At 40.7% G+C, this 19499-nt stretch overlaps 3 protein-coding genes and 1 pseudogene across 4 annotated transcripts; 3 read left to right on the top strand and 1 right to left on the bottom strand.

Annotated features, from left to right (window-relative positions):
- Nucleotides 1-606: 606 nt before the first annotated feature.
- On the bottom strand, nucleotides 607-5539 carry LOC145451637 (uncharacterized). The gene is made up of 4 exons (XM_080329847.1): nucleotides 5104-5539; nucleotides 4975-5044; nucleotides 3268-3507; nucleotides 607-789 (listed from the first exon to the last, which is right to left on the bottom strand). Exons 1-4 carry the CDS (start codon nucleotides 5421-5423, stop codon nucleotides 673-675), a joined length of 747 nt encoding a protein of 248 aa, XP_080185973.1. The 5' UTR covers nucleotides 5424-5539; the 3' UTR covers nucleotides 607-672.
- A 5529-nt stretch (nucleotides 5540-11068) lies between these two features.
- On the top strand, nucleotides 11069-13156 carry LOC145451703 (uncharacterized; annotated as a pseudogene). The gene has a single exon (XR_013919004.1). The product of XR_013919004.1 is annotated as an uncharacterized LOC145451703 (transcript).
- Nucleotides 13157-13190: 34 nt separating this feature from the next.
- LOC145451701 (uncharacterized) lies at nucleotides 13191-14850 on the top strand. The gene has a single exon (XM_080329914.1). It carries the CDS (start codon nucleotides 13191-13193, stop codon nucleotides 13965-13967), a length of 777 nt encoding a protein of 258 aa, XP_080186040.1. The 3' UTR covers nucleotides 13968-14850.
- A 34-nt stretch (nucleotides 14851-14884) lies between these two features.
- LOC145451702 (uncharacterized) lies at nucleotides 14885-16506 on the top strand. The gene has a single exon (XM_080329915.1). The coding sequence runs from the start codon at nucleotides 14888-14890 to the stop codon at nucleotides 15650-15652; it is 765 nt and encodes a 254-aa protein (XP_080186041.1). The 5' UTR covers nucleotides 14885-14887; the 3' UTR covers nucleotides 15653-16506.
- Nucleotides 16507-19499: the final 2993 nt, after the last annotated feature.

Raw genomic sequence — 19499 nt, 5'->3', positions numbered from 1 at the left:
TCTTACTTAGTGGAAACCTACGGTACATCACCCACGTATTGGCAATATCATTCAGAAAAGCGATCAAAATCTACCCTCTACTTCACAAAATGTAACATTCGAGCAGTTACAAATAAAAAATAGTTGGCTGATATAATCAGAATACAGATACATTCAGTTCGGTTTATAAACATTTCAAAAACATCGCAAGATTGTGACAAAACGGAAAGATAGGAGGGAGTTTAAACGACTTGGAGGTAGTTTCAATCAAACACCCACTTTGGCATAAAACGCGTAAATACGATGCATCTACACTGAACAACTAACGTAGGAGACAAGCGATAAAAATTAAACGACATGTGTCAGTTGGCAAAATAGATATGTCAGATCGTAGACCGGTAATTTTGACTAGTATTCAGTCACCACTCACGTGATACAAGCACACAATAACTCTCCTGCGCACTCCAAAAAATGCACTAGTGCATTACAAAACAGCTATGCTCAACCGAGTAAGATTTGTAACTAATTTTCTCAGTCACACCACGCTGACAATACCAAGGCCTATTTCTCCGGACTACAAGCTTCCTGTCATTGAATATCTTTGTAGCGACTCAAACTTGCATGAAATTTTTATTCGAAAAGAAAATTTATTTATAGCATGATCAAAAACGTGCAATGGTCACAGTTAAGATATCAGGGTGACAGGTCGGCGAGTAAAAGTTCGTTATCTAATTTCGCGAGTTTCCTCTTTAAAACATCGTCAGAATCTTTGTTCAATTTCAAACGTTTTCTCTTGACTCCTTTCCATCTCTAGATCGAATGAATGAACAGTCAGAGATGAGTTCATTCGAGGGGTAAAATTAGTGAAAAGAACGAAACACAATCACGGAAACTAGAACCAAATTTGAAGAGGCTATCTTGTTGAAGCATTGTGTAATTTATTGCCTTCTGGTAAACAGTTGCTATACAGAAAAAAATAGCCACACGTTGTCAGACAAGACAAAAACACATTTAAAATAACTGGGCCACTTATGATCCAACACAAGTCTCAGTTTATCAGTAATTTCATCTCTTGAATTATCAGTTGAATCAAACATCATCATCAGTTGAAAATCAATGCCGGCACAAAAGTAGGTTCAACTTCGAGCGTCTTCATTTTTCAAGGTTTGAGATCCATTTTTCATAGCTATAGAAAATCAAATTTTTATAATATATTTTTCGAACATATCTCGGCCATTTTTATGCTTGTTAGATTGTTCCGAACTTAAGCATGGCCAAGATATGGCCGAAAGAAAATGAGAACTTGATATAAAGTTAATTATCTACAAATGTGTAAAATGGATGCAAGCTACTTTGACTCCGCAGTAGGGTTGTACAAATGTTGTTTTTTATCGAGTGAGATAGTGTAATGGTGATGCGTCCGGCTTCTTGATCGATCGTGGGTTCAATCCCCGGCTGGGTCAGACCAAAGACTCAAAAACTGGTATCCGCGGCTATCTTTCTAGGCGCTCAGCATCCACGGATAGCATGGAGAAAAATTGGTGGTGCAGACTAGATATGACCTTGCTTAAGGGTCGTAGCGCATCTCCATCGTCAAAGCATCTCGATGGTGCGGCCGAAAATAAATCTGATCCCACTCTCTCTTTCAAGATTGCGGAGATGGACTGATTAAATTGCTAGGTAGCCGAAAAAATGCTTCACATCAAATTTATCTCAGTTCCAACCAGTATAAGCCGCTGCAGAGATAATTGAAATTTTAGCATTTATCATGAATAAAAAAATGTTTCCAAATTTTACTGTTAAACCAATGAAGTCGTAGAGTTGTCTACAAAATCGACGCAAAACAAATTTGAGTTTTTCATTCACAATTCTGGGTTTTCCACCGTCAATGCTATTTTTGCATACATCAATAATTTTCAACTACAATAACTACTAGTTGAAAGTGAGCAAAAATTGCTATACATTGTTCTTATAGGCAACTCCACGATTTCAAGGGGTTGACAGTAAAATTTGAAACAACTTTTATTGTGTTATAATTAGGGTGATTTATTTTTGACATGTCAAAATTGTTTACAAAGTCAGAAATTTTTCGACCTCTGCATTTTGTTTGTATCGTAGATTTTGCACTGTCGGGGAACTTATTTTTTATTTTACAGCTTGTAGCCTACTTTATAGGCAGACAATTGTAAACGCCCATTGTCTGCTCATTGTGAATCATAAACGGTCAAATCAAACAAATAGGTTGACATGGCGTCATACCGCAATATCCTAACTGAAGCAAGACTGCTTGGGCATTGCATGGTTCTTATATAGAGAAGCGCAATATGAAAAATTGTGATGAAGACAACATTGTCAGAATGAGGCAACACAGTGTGCTCACCAGCAGTGTACGCACAACTTCAGTGTCGTCAGCCAACAAATACTGCTGTTGAACATTCCTTCTCCATTCTTGGCAAGCTACTTAGTAAGGACGGACACTTCCTACCCGAGAATGTAGGAAAGTATCTTTCGTTGTACTACAACAAATTATAATTATTTCTACCATAATATGTGATGTAACTACTGGAATTCTTCATAGGGCCAGATTTCGTTAAAATACTAGTTTTTTCATGTAAAATTTTTCAGTTTTTGAGCCAAAAACGGTTTTTCAGGCCAAACTACTTCGTAAGGACAGACAGTTCCAACCAGAAATGAAGATAAGTAATACAATTTTACCATTATGTGTGAAAACACCTAATTAGCATACGTGAGATCAAAATTCATTTTTTTTAGTTCAAAAAAGTCTAAATTCAGATTTTTAGGTCAAAATCTTCCGTTTTTTAGGTAAAAAAAAATCAAACTAGTAATAATAAATTCAAAGTTTGAATTGGCTCTGCAGCGCCTTCTACTGTTTAGAATTGACCCAAATTTGGTGCGCAACGTTTTTTGAGGCAACCTAACAATTCAATCAGTGAATCCCCGGAATCCGGGAAAAAAGTTATTTTTAACAACCCTAGAATCTAGTGACGAATAGTTTGCAACAAAAACTATTTTTAACAACCCTAGACTCTAGCGACGAAATAGTTTGCAACAAGAACTTTTGATGATTCAAAACACGGGTACATTATTGTTTAAAATACCCTTGAACTCCAGGGTTCGGGTTGAACGCATTCAGGAGATATCCAGTGGGAATCGATCCAGGGACCTCTGTCTTGCGAGACCAGATGAGTAACCATCGAGCTACGGTGACTGACATTATTACATCAAAGAATTATACAGATCAAAAATAAACACTTCTAATTCACCTACCTTTTTCTTACTCTTATTCATATTCCTCGACCCGTCCGAGAAGTCGAATTTGCGCTTTCGTGCTTGCTTTGAGCAATTACAGACCGTGCCGTCTTTTAGCACTTTCGGAAATTCAAAAATAGTCTCTAAGCATTTTGCGTCGGGTGTCCGATAGGCCTTGTTGAGGTATATCTCTTCCACGGAAAATATCTTCTTCTTCAGTCTGATTGGTTTGGGAAGTCCCATCGGAGTTTGGCGAACCTAATCACAATCAGAGTCATAAAGAACTAATAGTACCATCACGGCGATTTCACAACGGAGAATAGGAGAGAGAGACGGAGAAAATTTGTTCATCATCACAAATAATCGGAACATGAAATACGACTGATTTTGCATTATCGGTAGAGGCTGTTGTCAAACTACGCCAACCTAGTTTCTGCCAACAGAAAGAGCTAGTGTACCATCTAACAATATTCGAACAGCTTCTTGAAGGTACAAAACTTCAATATACAATTGAATAGTATATTCATATTGAAATGAACCCGAATATTTTCGGTTGACACTCGTCAGGGGTAATCGTCAGCAACTAGTAGAGAATTGGAAAGAACATTGCATATCAACCATCGTATCACAAAATGTGACGTCACCAGCATGAAATTTTCAATGAGAGAGCGTTTAATGTACTATTTTTAGGTGCTACACAAACTCCTTTTGTTGACAGAGTTTTGGTTGATGCATTTTGATAAAAGTCGACACCAAATGAAAGTGTGAACGGTCCCTCCCGAGTCCCGACGACGCGAAATATGTCGTCTCAATAATTATTCGCACAAAAGGAGTTGGTGTACCACCTAAAAATAGTACATTAAACGCTCTCACATTGAAAATTTCATGCCGGTGATGTCACATTTTGTGATACGACGGTTGATATACAATGTTCAATTCCAATTCTCTACTAGTTGCTGACGATTACCGCTGACGAGTGTCAACCGAAAATATTCGGGTTCATTTCAATATGAATATACTAATCAATGTACATCTAACTATAGTACAATGAGCTCTTCGTCATGATTATTCAAAATTTCATACCGGTGACGTTATATTTGGTGATAAGATTGCTGATAAACAATGTTCTTTTCAATTCTCTATTAGTTACTGATGATTACCCCATACCAGTATCAGTCAAAAATATACGGGTTTATTTCAATATGAATAGACTATTTAATTTTATATTGAAGTTCTGTACCTCCAAGAAGCTCTTCAGATACAAATACTGAAATATATATAAAATATATATTAGGAGAGATGCAAAGATACCGAAATTTGTTGAGTCAAGTATTTGCTCTGATACGGATAGGACTGAAACCACCAATTGCGAACTTACCGGCTAAGAAGCCGGGCCCTTGCATATTTCGGCGGCGATGCTTCGACTAATTGTCAAGTCCCAGGGCAGGGTTCGATAAATTAATGGTAGGCCTAACGTGAAAAAAATATGTTTTCAAGACTTGAAATTCGGCCTGAAAATTTGTGTCTGGGTGAGCGAGTCACAGTTCATTCCATATTCACATCATGTTCAAGTTAACTCTAGTCTTTTCAGTTCAGCGACTCGAATTAAGTCAATTAAATCATGTAGAAATTGTCTCGAGCCAGGGAGCCACCCCAACATGGGCGCAAAGAAACACTTAAAATCGACTGGTCTTTATGACTCACGCCACGAAAGTAGCACCATACCTCTGTAGTACTCGTAGACCTGATCCTTTTGCTCCTGCGAACCAATGAATCCTTTTCTGACTGCTCAACTCTGGAAAACAATATAGCATCAAAACCAACAAATGAAGAATCAATTTACAATTATTTTACTGATGCATATCGTCCGTGACATCGCCACTGATTCCACTACGAGGTTCAGGTTCAGGTTCAACGTGGGAACCGTCATTCGGTAGCTGTTCAAGGATTTTTTCGATTTTAGGTGTTTCTTCTGTTTCGGTATAGGTACCATTGCACTGAAACGATCTATTCCCTGGCAGTTCCATTGGTTCAACGCAAGGTTTCAAAGCAATAGTGTCAGTGTTTTCCGCCAATTCTCCATCATCACTCCTATAGAGCAGCATGTGATCTTGTATATCTTCCTGCTGGTTGTCAGTCGTATCGTAATTCCCGACCGCCAGGAGTTTAAACATCTCAATGGGCGATGGGGCTTCGTGGATCGCAGATATCGCAGCTATCACTTCTTTGGATATAGTATGGGATCGCCCATGTCATTGTAGATGTAGATATACTTAACTTAGATATCACAAACATAGATAAGGAAACACATATATCGATGTCATATGAAATTTATTTAGGTTCACGTTTTAGATCTGATACCGATGCTTTCATATAATTATTTTCATATAGAGCAGTGCTTGGGTACATATACTTTGTCAATGTCGGCAATGTCGGCAATGTCGTGCAATGTCGACAATGTCGCGCAATAATGTCGCCGCAATGTAGGTACAATATACGAACTTATACCGTGCAATATACTTATATACAAATAATTATAACTGATATTATACTTGACAGATAGCAATGTCGATGATGTTGCCACAATGTCGATAATACCAGCGCAATGTCGACAATGCTGGCGCAATGTCGATAATTCGGCGCAATGTCAGCAATGTCGCCGCAATATAGTCGTTCCATTAAGTTTATCTCCTGTAAATTTTAAAATATAGGAATTTCACATTATATCCCCACCCAATACCATAGATATACTCTATATATTGTAAGGTATAAGTTCGTATATTGTACCTATATTGCGGCGACATTGCTGATATTGCGCCGAATTATCGACATTGCGCCGGCATTGTCGACATTGCGCTGGTATTATCGACATTGCGACATTGTCCATTAAGTTTCAACGGCGGTCTGCTAAAACAGGTCTGACTATAGAGTATGACTCTGTAGTCTGAAGACGTTAAAAAAAGTGAAATTTCACTTTTCCAGATTAGGACACGTCATGTGCTGCTAGGTATAATAGGTAATTGCTAGAGTGCGAAACCGAAGTTTCAAACGTTATGGGGGACATGTGATGAAATATTTGATATAGGCGACAATGCGGCGTGAACGGTGCTACGCAACCCGGCATCTAAATAATATTCAGCGATACTTTCGTTGAAACATAATTGTCACTCCATATCTACTGTGCGCGAAGCGCAACGAAAATTCTGGGTATTACATGACTTTTATGAAAATTAAATGTTAATGGTACTACTTGAAAACATACCCGAAATTCTTCAGGCTATATTTCTTATTGGGGGATTAAACATCTTCTACTTGACAAACTTCAAATAGCGAAAAGTAAGTAGGTATTTCACAAAATATTACGAAGTAGAAGTAGCGAAAATAAGCTCTACTTGAGTAAGTACCAGCAGTAGAGGAAAACTACTTGAGTACTTCGAAAAAGTAGAAGTACTTCGTTATTGACCACCTCAGTAGCCTATCCCCTGCATCCAGAGGTGGTCAAAGTCGTCAAGAAATCTACTCAAGTAGTAGAAGTAGCGACGCAAAAATGGAGTCAAGTACCAGTAGAAGTAGTCCTTTTAAACGCGGCCCAAAACTACTTGAAGTAGAAGTAGAATTGACCGACTATAAATCTACTCAGGTGAGTAAGTATAGTTGTGAAAACGATCGTACTTCGTTCGCATAGACTGTCAAAAGCTGCAAATTGAGCTATGCGAAAGGTGCAGAGCTTGATTCATATTATTGATGCATCCCAGGAGGTATAAATTATCGACAGCATAAGCATTCGTCCGCAACATGGAATGAAAATGATAGCATTGAATGGGAATGCGACACTAATCCCCTGTTTACTCGAACAACCCGACTTAGAAAGTATCATGGTATGGCGCCCGCCCCGATATTATAAGGCCCGCAATTTGGTCGAAGAGCAATACGGAGAAGTTGTGTCGGATACGGTGTTACCATTTTGCGCGAATAGTAAACGTTAATAAAATAGCCTATATGGCTGATCGTAAAAATGTCGTATAGTGTAGCTTTGTTTTCGGAAAACGGAGGCATTACTACACTTGCTTTTATAGCTACTCATCATGTATGGTCTCCAGATGAAAGAACTGAAACTTATTAGAACTCAAAGTAGGCTATGGTGCTGGGAATTGAAATATAAATATAAATACTACTCTAAAAAGCGGAAAATATATATTCATGTCTTTTGTCCAGAAAGTCTGCTAAAACAGGTGTCAATCTAAAATAAAGTCAGAGTTCATTTTTCCAGACTAGGACATGCCATGGGCTGCTAGACTACGATATGATGGGTAAATGCTAGATTGAAGAGCTTCTTGGAGGTACAGAACTTCAATATACAATTAAATAGTATATTTATATTGAAATGAACCCGAATATTTTCGGCTGACACTCGTCAGGGGTAATCGTCAGCAACTAGTAGAGAATTGGAAAGAACATTGTATATCAACAATCGTATCACAAAATATGACGTCACCAGCATGAAATTTCGAATGAGAGAGCGTTCAAGATAGCGTAATGGTTAAGCGTCCGGCTTCTTGGACAAAAATAAACTACGTCCTTTCCTTCCTTTCCTTTCCTTCCTTCAATGTACTATTTTTAGATTGCGAAACGGTAGTTTCAAACGTTATGCCGGAAGCAAGGAAGGACGTAGTTTATTTTTGCCCTTGATGTTTTTTGCGGCATATACACCGACTCATTATACACCTACACACGATCTGTGCAAATGCATACCATGAGTGCATGATGTGTATATATGCCGCTGGACAAGGAAGTGCAGATATATAGCCTTTACGGCTTTCTAAGTCATGCACCACCCCTCCATGCTATCCCAGTAATGCATGAGCGCCAAGCAGGGAAGTCATGGATACCAGTGTTACTAATCAGGTCTTTGGTCTGACCCGACCGGGATCGAACCCACGCTGTGAACGGAACCACGCAACCCGCCATATATTCACCGATACTTTCGCGAAAACATATTTGTCACTCTATACTGTGCGCTAAGCGCGACGGAAATTCTGGGCTCCACTTAAATTTTATGAAATTTAATGTTGTTACTCCGTGAAGACAGACCTGAAATTCCTCAGACTATCTTTCTGATTGAAGGATATACTACACATCTACTTGAAAAACTGAAAATAGCGAAAGTAAGTAAGTAGATCACGAAATATTACGAAGTAGGAGAAGCGGCAAATTAGATCTACTTGACTAAGTACTATAAGTAGAGGAAAACCACCAGAGTACTACGAAAAAGTAGAACGTACTTCGCGTTACCGACTACCTCTGCCTTCGTGTCATTTATGCCGATTTTCAGTTGAAACTGTCCATCATCCGAGCTGTAAAAGCCGTAAAGGTGGACGGAATGCCAAAAAGGAGGACATTTAGGCATTCTCGGAGAACATTTTCAAAAACCTGAAAAAAGCATCTGAAGGGGGCGCGAAGCTACACGGTCAAGTGAAATTTTTTCGCACTCTACGCGATTCACCTCCAATTCATAGTTATTGCTCTGTGTACGGTCCGAATTCCATATTTGAGAATTCTCTCATCAATAGTCATAGGCTTCCATGCCATCAAACTATCCGTGGGATTGCTAGAATTCTGGTTGCATTTTGTGTTATGACGATGGGAGCACGAAATTTTTCGCTATCATAAAGGGGGGGGGGGGGGTGTCTAAAAAAGTTTGAGAACCGCGGAACTAAAATGATTGATGCATGTGTGTCGTTAGGCGAGGTCGATATGTCAGATTGTGGTCCGGTAGTCTTGAGGGCAGACTAGTATTGCACTAGTATAGCACAGACCACCGAGCTGTATAAACACAGACCGAATAGACAGGCTTTTGCGTCAAATCTGCAAACCTATGTATATAGGCCTACATACCCGAGTTGGACAGCAAAATTCCTACCCTACTATTTTACTGAAAAACATAAAACTCGACACATCATAAAGATATGCCATAGGAAATCTTGTCGCCCAACTCGGTATGAAACACCGTCAATCAGCGCAGGTGACATATCAATACCGGCACAGTACCGACACATTCCACGTTATTTTCATCGCCTGTCGAATATATCTATGTTATCTTCCATTCTGGACCAAAGTAGGCGTTTAATTTATAGACTACTTCAGTCGTTTCGACTACTTCCAGTAATTATTTCAATTTTATCACAATATTGCATTGTTTTGAAATGACAAAATGATTACTAAACTGAGCGTTGTGCGAAAAATACCCACCGGGATTCACCTCCAACACCGTCCATGCTGATCCGAGAACGTCCGACAGAATCCGACGGATATTTCCGGACACTCTCGGATTATTAACGCGCCCGTTTTCGGTTGAACCGCTACGAGTCATTACGAACTCGGCTCGCCTTCGGTCGTCTCAGATTTGACGTTGTGGCATTTTTATCTTGTTTGATCTCAGTTTCAGTCGAGTTTTATACAATCTTTTTAATGGTCCGAGATCAATCACTACATATTTATGTTGAAAGGAGGGTTATTCACGATTCGGATTTATGTTAACAGTGAGAAAAAGTTATGGAATGAGATGTATGAAACTCCCAATGACATCACAATGAATCTACATTTCGAGGACGCAAATTACGTTTTTCTACATGGTGTTATGAAATGCAGCAGGGCCTTAAAATTTATTGAATTCTTGTGCTCAATAAATGTAGAGTTATACCTAAATATTTGATTGATAAAATTACGGAATTTTGGAATCAAATTTCGTATAGGCCGTAGCCCTCCCGCACTGTGGCTATACGCTTGTCACTATATATGACAGCAATCACAGCATGAAGGGTGATTGAGATGTTGGTCTTTACCTTCTTGTTGGTTGTGTAGAATGTAGCTCGACTGCCCGAGTATCAGTTTTTCATTTCGATTGTGACATGAGAGTATTTGATTGTATCACTAAACCTTCATCCGTCGTAGTTCCCCAGCTGCCGTTACCGCCTTACCGGCAGACTTGGTTGTCTAACTAGAGCCAAATTCTGGTAATCTAATTTGCGAAGTGTTCCTATATTCCAATTTTAATTCTGTTCTCATTTACGGCTTTCGTAAAAATGCTACATGAAAACTGTATAGTGAGGAACGAGCCAAGCTTGGTGTGCAGACATTTGTCATTCTCATTTGTCATTGTCTTAAGAGGTCGGATTTGATATTAACTACCGTACGGTAACTTAATTCTTGTTGTAATTCTTTCGCAAATAATTCTAATACAGTTTGAAAACATGCGGCTATATAATTATTATCCAATTTATGAAATGTTTCTATGCTCTGATTTTGATTCAAATTTTTGCTTACTTGAAAATGCTAACGAAAATGATCTGATATTAACTGAACCTGATTTCTACTGTTTTTCTTTTGCGAATTCAGTAATTTGAATCTAGTTTGTAATAAAGCGTGTAGCCAATAGCCCAAGTGTGGAACAGTATCCCGCCGGCCATCAGACAGTCGACGAGCATGTCCACATTCAAGTCGAAATACAAACAATTACTACTAAATAAATACAGTCCATCCTCAAGATTACCGGACCACGACTGACCTACCGATCTCGCTTCCCATGACATGCCGCCCTATTTCTTGTCGCATTCTTTTTCTATACTATCTTCTTTACTTTCATTCAGTGTGCATGCCTCCTCTTTACATCGCCTAGGCCAAGGTGGGTGTCAGATTCCATAGACTACTCCTTGTCGCTTCGACATCTTCCTGTCTTTTCATTGTATCGCATTTTTTGTGGTGTATTGAACTGATAAAATTGCTAATAAACCAATGATGATGATGATGATGATTTCCAATCTAATTTGTAAAAAACTGGGAATTTTCTAATTGTATAACCAATGTATCGACTCGACTCGATGACTTTCTTGACCTGCAGCCTGGTTGTGAACGTTTTGCCTTCGTGTCGGTAAACTAGGTTAAATACGGTAGTGCCTGTGAATGAGATGAATTAATTTATGTAATATAATAATGTATGTTGTAGCTACTGAATCAGACAAACTTGCTTTGCCGGGAAAAAAATGAAAATTTTAGAGAAACTTATTGATTTTCTGAAAATTAAGAAAATTGACGTACGGTAACTATTTTGATTCCACATATTAAGTCTCCAAACTCCTTGCGTCTTAGATTATTAATCAATAAAATTTGCTCTTACGCAAACATTTGAGTTTAATATGGCCGAACAGAGCAGAGAAGAACATGTCTACTTGGCGAAGCTTGCCGAGCAAGCCGAACGTTACTGTGACATGTGTACACACATGATCGCCGTGGTTAAAACGAAGACCAAACTAACCGTGGAAGAAAGAAACCTGTTGTCTGTAGCATACAAAAATGTCATCGGAGCGCACCGCGCGTCTTGGCGTATCATCAACAGCATCGCAAAGAAAAACTCTGCGCCAGCTGATGATGAAGCTGTAAGAAAACTAACTATGGCTGAAGATTACAGGCAAAAAATCGAGGAAGAACTCAACAATAAATGCGACGAAATCTTGCAGCATCTCGCAAATGACATCCTCACTTGTGAAGATCTAGATGACGAATCCAAGGTTTTCTATTACAAAATGCAGGGCGACTACCAACGATATCTTGCCGAATTTGAGGTAGGTGATAAGCAAGCTCTCGCTAAAAACAACAGCTTGGAAGCATACGGAAAAGCCAGCGCTGCTTCTCAAGATCTAGCCACCACACATCCCATCAGACTGGGACTGGCGTTGAATTTCTCAGTCTTCTACTATGAGATCATGAAAGATCCGTCCAAAGCTTGTGAGCTCGCGAAGAAAGCATTCGACGACGCCATCGCTCAGTTAGACAATCTCTCTGAAGAATCGTACAAGGATTCGACTTTGATCATGCAGCTGCTCCGAGACAATTTGACTTTGTGGACGTCCGATAATGAAATCGACGATGATAAAGATGATGACGAACCAGAAGACAATTGAGGTTTTGTTGGCGTACTGCGTCTTAACGACTTCAATTGCTAGCTACTTTGGACTATAGTTGTTATACTTTCGTTTGTGCACATCTTACATTTGGTGAACGTAAAATCTCGTGATGTCGGCGTGTGATTTCGTGGCGGATTACCTGGATTTGTATCAGTATTTTGGTCGTATATCGTAAACTATTTCCTGCCTGTAAAATAATGCTGTATTGACCAGACTTGGATCACTAGATAATTCTAGTTGTCCAATTACAACAATTCGAGCCGGTAATCTGATTTGTGAAATGCTTTTTTGCTCTAATTATAATCTCATTTCTTGTTTTTATGAAAATTTTGCAGAAGAACTGTATAGTGCAAAGCTTGTTGTACAGACATGCTATTCTCATGCTTGTGAACTATGATTTGATATGAACTGAACGTCATTCAATGTCCAAGATTCAGTAATTCTCATTCCAATGTAGTTTTGAAAAAAAAATGGTGTAGCTATAATTATAATCAAGTTTGAATAAACTGGAAATTCTCTAGTTGTCCAGGTCTGGTATTGACAGTCTTGTTTGGTCCTTCCGTTTTTCTGATAGTTCTTCTTGGGTATTCAGTATGATATAATATTCTAATTTTTGATCCCTTGAATTTACCTACTACCGGATCTGCAATTGCGGAATGGAATCTGTTCGGAAAGCATTTTGTGTTGATCTGGATTGTGAAATTATTCAATAGTACCGGTATCCTACTCGTGTTCTGTACCTCTTCCGTTGTTGCAAGCCTGACGGGTCAAAAAGTATTTTTGAACAGCACTATTATTTGAGTGATATTCCAATCTTTTTTTTAACAATAGTACGGCAAATTGTGCGCACAAATGTATGTAGAGGCATTTTCACGATCTTGATTTGTGCATTATGACATTTGGTTGCAAATCTAATTTAAATGTCCACTGATCTTATGTAACTACAGGTTTCTTGGTAATAGTGCTAGTTTAAAATCGGGTATGGCTGCGATGAAGTGGATGGACGATCTCAGTCGCGGGGATCTGGTGTACATGGCGAAACTTGCGGAACAAGCAGAGCGATACAACGACATGTGCGAATGCATGGTGCGCGTGGTCAAAAAGGACCCTACTTTGAATGTGGAGGAAAGGAATCTGCTGTCTGTCGCGTATAAAAACGTGATTGGAGCCCACCGTGCGTCGTGGAGAATCATCAGCAGCATCGAAGCAAAGACCATCCGCTCTCCGGGAGAGGAAACGAAAGTCAAAACGGACATGGTCGTAGATTTCCGTCAAAAGATCGAAGTGGAGCTCGAAAAAACTTGCAATCAGATTTTGGAACATATCACAAACGATCTGATCCCTGCCAATAAAACTGACGAGGAATCGACCGTTTTCTATCACAAAATGAGCGGGGACTACCAGAGATATCTCGCAGAGTTCAAGGTTGGAGATGCGAAGCAAAAATCCACCGACGCAAGCCAAGAGGCTTACAAGGCCGCTACCGAGGCTGCCAAAGGATTACCGAGCACTCATCCGATACGTCTCGGCCTGGCTCTTAACTTCTCGGTTTACTACTACGAAATCATGAACATGCCGCAAGAAGCGTGCAAGCTAGCGAAAGAGGCGTTTGACGAGGCTATTTCCGAATTAGACAATTTGCCGGAAGAATCCTACAAGGACTCGACGCTTATCATGCAACTGTTGAGAGACAACTTGACGTTGTGGACGTCGGAGACCGACAACGCGGATGAGGGAGAGAATCAAAATGAGAATTGATCGTCGACTATTATGCATTACCTTAATTGACTGAAGCTCGATTGATTTGGAAAAGTTTGTCGCAGATTGCTGTATTTATTGTTTTCAACCCATCCAGTGCTGTGTGGTCGCATAATTCTTCGAGATGTTCAACCTTTTTTATTAATGACTCGAGTCATGTAATTTGTTTGCGTAATTCCATTGATTCAAAAAATCGGAGGTCAACTGATAACGTGCACTCCGTTTCGTATTTCACGTGCCAGCTTCAGAGCAAGTTTCAAACTGTTTATCGAATGCACCCTCTTCTTCAACAGCGTTGAAACGCTTATCAGACACATTGCGGTGTGCGGGTGTATGTTATGGAATGACTTAGTACACAATTCTAGGTTGAACTGATATTGAGCTCAATTTGCCAGGCCAATGCTGGCTTTCCACTGTTATGTGCCACATATTCGTAATCTAAAAATAGACAATATATATTTAAAAGATGTTGTTCTCGACCGAGTCTAGTTAGTCGTGTAGATCGTGTTTAGCGGATACATCGTCAACTTTAACACTGATGCCGAGTATGTGCGTCTGCATAGCTATCCTTTTTTGGTTGGCATCTGGTTTTGTGGTGCTTAGTTGCAATAATTATTTCAGTGTAGTTTTCTTTTTAACGAAAAAACAAAATCCTTTTTGATGTGTGTTACCATTATGTGTTCAGCCAATTACAAATTTTCTGTTATCATCCAATTGTATCATCCAAAGCGTACTATCATCAGGCCACACCCTCAGTTGCTCAGCATGCGTACCCTGTATTTTTGTTAATTGTGATGCCTATTTGCTTCAATTCTTAGAGAAATACCGTGTTTGATTATGTATTACGTGTACTTGAAATTCACCAATGAACTTTCAATTTAGATTCCTAGGTGCGATATCTCTCTAGCCGTTAGATCAAAATGGATCAATACACACGAGAACAGCATGTGTACATGGCGAAACTAGCAGAACAAGCGGAACGTTACAACGATATGTGCGAACATATGATCAAGGTCACGAAATCGAAACAAGTTCTAACTGTGGAAGAGAGAAATTTACTGTCCGTTGCTTACAAAAACGTGATTGGTGGACACAGGGCGGCGTGGCGTATCATCGGCAGTATCGAGGGTAAAAATAGCTCAGCGCCGGGTGAAGATGGAGATCGTAAACTGGCGATGGTTACCGATTACAAGAAGAAAATCGAGGAGGACCTAGATAAAACGTGCCAGGAAATCTTGCAGCATATTGACGCGGACCTCCTATCGGCCGAAGCACTCGACGCGGAGTCCAAGGTGTTTTATCTCAAAATGAAAGGCGATTATTACAGATACCTCGCCGAGTTCAAAGGAGCCGGCGGTAAAGAAGCGCAAGAATTCAGTTTGACCGCGTATAAAGCCGCTACGGAAGCCGCGAAAGACTTGGCGCCTACCCACCCCATACGGCTCGGTTTGGCACTCAATTTCTCGGTGTTCTACTACGAGATCGTGAAGGAGCCTGACCGCGCCTGCTCGCTGGCCAAGGAAGCCTTCGACACTGCCATTGCGGAATTGGACAACCTCACCGAGGAATCGTATAAGGATTCTACTCTGATCATGCAACTGCTCCGAGACAACTTGACCTTGTGGACCTCCGACAATGATAACGGTGACGACGAGAATAATGATGCAGAACAAGAAGCCAACTAGAGGTTACCGACATTTTCGTAGCTGGATTACTACCTTACGCTCATTGTTTTGGCAGAACGTTACGTTTCCTATTCAAGTTACAACTTACTAGGTAGACCCGTGCGCTCTGTAACCGGCGGTACAGAAACGTGTATCGGTGAAATTGGTTTTTTAGTGAAGCAAGGCTGATTTTATAACCGACTTGAAACGTAGTTGCACCCGTGTTCTCTGTTAAATAAGTATTTATTCCTGACAAAATGTGAACTAACCGCAATCATGTGATGAGACATGTGAGCGACGACAGTCATTTCAAGTCATCAGTTGCTACGTGCTGCATGATAGATGTTCAATTCGGTCTGTGTTCTGACGGTGATTCGTACGTTTCCAAGTGACGGAGCTGCTCGTGTGAGCCGTAGAGTTTTTCTTGGCTGTAATCATGACGCAAGTGTTGAATGAGGACCGCGGCCCTGTTTTTCTGTAGCGTATGTTGGCTTTTGGTGCGGTGGGGTTGATCCGACGTGTTGCTGTCTGTAAACTTGATGGATTTCCCTCATTCGTACTTGCCGGTAAATATGTTGTTAATCCACGGACAGAATTGATTATCGACTGCTCACACACTGCTTAAAATTGTAGTTAGGGTTGTGTTATGCCACCACTTCGCTTGCCAAAGCTGTGGTGTGTGGGGGTGGTTGCCACTGTTGTCTTTATGGTCGCGCGTATGTTATCAACTCTACTGCTGTTTCGGTTCCGCTACTCGTCAGGCACGCAGAGGGCAATGCAAAATCAAAGTTTGATGGTACGGGTCGCCATGCCTTCGTGTTTTAGACTCCTTTGTTCTTCACTGATTAAAATTTGAAATATACAGAACCAAATTACTGCTTGATTTTTTTAGCCAGAAGAAAATTTGCTCAAGTTTTAGGAGTGTAATTGGTATGGTACAGTATAACACATAATTACACCTTATTTTTCTGGGCCATACTAGTACGATATTATAAAATACTATACCATACGATCGTGAAAGATACAGCATGTTCTGGCAGTGACCATATCGTGTTAGCACTAACAGGGTTGCATAAAATTCTGCATGGATATTTACGACACCAATGCTTCAGACAAAATCCTTGGCCTAATTACATTTTATAACTTATCAACATACTGCCAAACATAAAGGAATAAGTTTTGCGTTCGCCGTTATACCTAACACGCCCACTTCTACGAATCGCGTGATCCCGAACTTAGTTCGCTTTGGAAAAGGTGTGTGTGTGTGTGTGCGCGTGTATTTGTGTTACTGTTAATTGTATGTATCAATAGATGTATGGAGAGTCCGCGGAGCGAAGCCCTCCAGAAGCTGTGTTGATTGGGACCAAGACCATTTTTTGGAGGTCGAAAAAGTGTTGTTGCGGCCGTGCTTTTAAAAAACACCCTGTAGCGTCCGTCTTATTCTTCAGTCAACAGGTGTTTGCGCGGGAGAAAATGACCTTATTTAATTACCGGGCTGATTTCTTCTAGTGGGAATTTCACTCAAATTCCGACCAAGGGGACCACAAAATGAAGAAGGCGAACGACTGGCGTAGTGGTATAATCCACAGCTGCAACACGAATGGGTTGCGGGTTCAATGTCGACTCCAGATTTACTATATAAATGTTGAAGGTTTACATAGGCTCCTACTCGCCATCTCATCCGTGTTATCGGTGTTACATAAAAGCCTATAAGTGGGCCACGCTACAAGTTGGCATCTACGGAATAGAAATGAGAAAATCGGCCTGGTGTAAATGACCATAGTCGTCGACAAACACCATAAATACCACAAACAACAACAACGACCTACCTGGGCCTAGGCGATGTAAAGCCGCACATAGCGATCAATCAATTTACCCGATTTTTGAAAGCCGCGCAGTAACATCGCCATCAATCACAATAAACCGGGCAGCATGGTTGGAAAGAATCGTCAGCTGTATATCTGCGTACCCGTACATCGTGTATTTTAATCCCACAGCTGGTGGCGTAGTAATTAGCTAAAAGCAAACTGCGTGTAACGTTGGTGATAGTATCCACCAAATCAAACCCAGAAGAAAGGACGTCCGGATTGCAACAAACTTCAGTCAAATTCTCATTGGTGGCATGAGCTGTCTGTCATCGCGTGATCACCTCCGGCAGATAGACGTAATCCTCGAGGTGTTAGTAAAACGGTAACGACAAATTGTTATTGACCCATTATATACTTGTCTTGAAAGCAATCGAGGTAATACCTCAGTTAGACAATGTTATTGGAGCGTTTCCTCAAATCGGGTTTCCTCGTATAGAATCGCGAGTAAGGATGACGCTGAAATCAAGCGAGACAAAATCCAGAGAAAACCCCGTGCCGCGAATCGATTGATGGTGCGAATAACGAAAAACCTCCAACATTTAAAGGTTATTGTTCTTTCATAATAGATCGTTCTTCTATTTAGCAATTTTATCATTTTAAAACACCACATATCTGGCATAGAATGAACATATTGGAAGGTGTCGAAATGGCTAAGGGCAGAACTTGTCCTAGCACATGAAAACAAGATAGGATATATATATATATCGGCTTTTCAATTAGATAAAATAAAAATGAAAAGGGCAGAAGAAAACGGGAAACAGAAAACATCGAGATAATCAGTTTTAGGCTCGTATTAAGCGTCTCCAACGTAGGCGGTCGTGGGCGTCTTCAAGCGACAGCCCGCGTTGCGCTAGGTCAGTCTCCATTGTCGAGCGCCATGTTTTCCGATTCCAGCCACCTCTGCGCCATGGCTCCGTGGGAATGTGATTGATGATGGCGGCGGCTGGTTGCTCGTCTTGATGCCGCACTAGATGGCCGATTAGGCGGAAGCGTCGTTCAGCTGCCAGTAGACGGCATGGGACCGTTCCTGTGAGTTCTCGCAATGCATTCGTGGATATATGCTCCGGATGGTGAATGCCGAGTGCATAGCGGAGGATTGCGTCGTAGTTAGCGTTGAGCGTCATAGCCAGCTTTTCTGTCAGCGTGAGTGCCTCTATTCCGTAGAGAAGAACCTGCTCGACAGTGGCACGGAAGATACAGGTCTTGAGCTGGGTTGAGGCACTTGAATGGAAGAGGCTATGCAGCCGTCTTGCCGCGCCCCAGGCCTTTGCTCGCCTCGCCTTGAGCGCTTTTCCAGAGTCAGCGACGTCAATACCGAGGTACACAAAACTCGTTACATACTTGAGATCGATTTCTCCCAGTTGAATCGGTGTCGCGTTCTTCGGTAGAGCTGGTATGGCCAGAACCTCAGTCTTCTTGGCGTTGATCTGGAGGCCAACAAGAGCGGCGGCGGCCTCTAGCTGGTTAATCTAGCTAACCAGCAAGATAGGATATGATGGGACACGATCTATGCATATGCATATGCATATGCATAACATGAGGGAATGATGTGCATATGCCGCTGGACAAGGTACAGAAACAGCCGTGTAAGGTCTGACCGGGGTGGTGATTGAATCCACGACCTACCGACCAAAAACTCAGTCGCTCCACACTTGCGTTATCTTATCCGTACTGTACACAACATGGCATGTAAAGCGAACACTGAATAAAAAGTAATACAATATATCATAAAAAGGACAAGTAAAGAAGTGACGTGGTAAGCAAAAGTCGATAGGTCAGATCGTGGTCTGGACTGGAGAGCGCTACTGGGTATGGTGTTAGAATCGTTGTCTTGTTTTGTACCGTTTCGCTACCTATATTTGCGAATATTGTCTCAAATCTCATCGAAACAAAGAAATGAAATGAGACAGCTTTGGTTGCATTTTTTTTTGTTTTTAGAAGTTCCCAGAAATATGGATCGTAGGTACGGAAATTAGTAAGGTACGCACAGACTGAGGCGG

Source organism: Botryllus schlosseri, chromosome 12, assembly GCF_051294905.1.
Source record: "Botryllus schlosseri isolate E-star chromosome 12, Bs_hap1, whole genome shotgun sequence".
In the NCBI taxonomy this organism is placed as follows: domain Eukaryota; kingdom Metazoa; phylum Chordata; class Ascidiacea; order Stolidobranchia; family Styelidae; genus Botryllus; species Botryllus schlosseri.
Note: the sequence above shows the minus strand (reverse complement) of the source record. Positions and strands in the feature narration are given on the sequence as shown.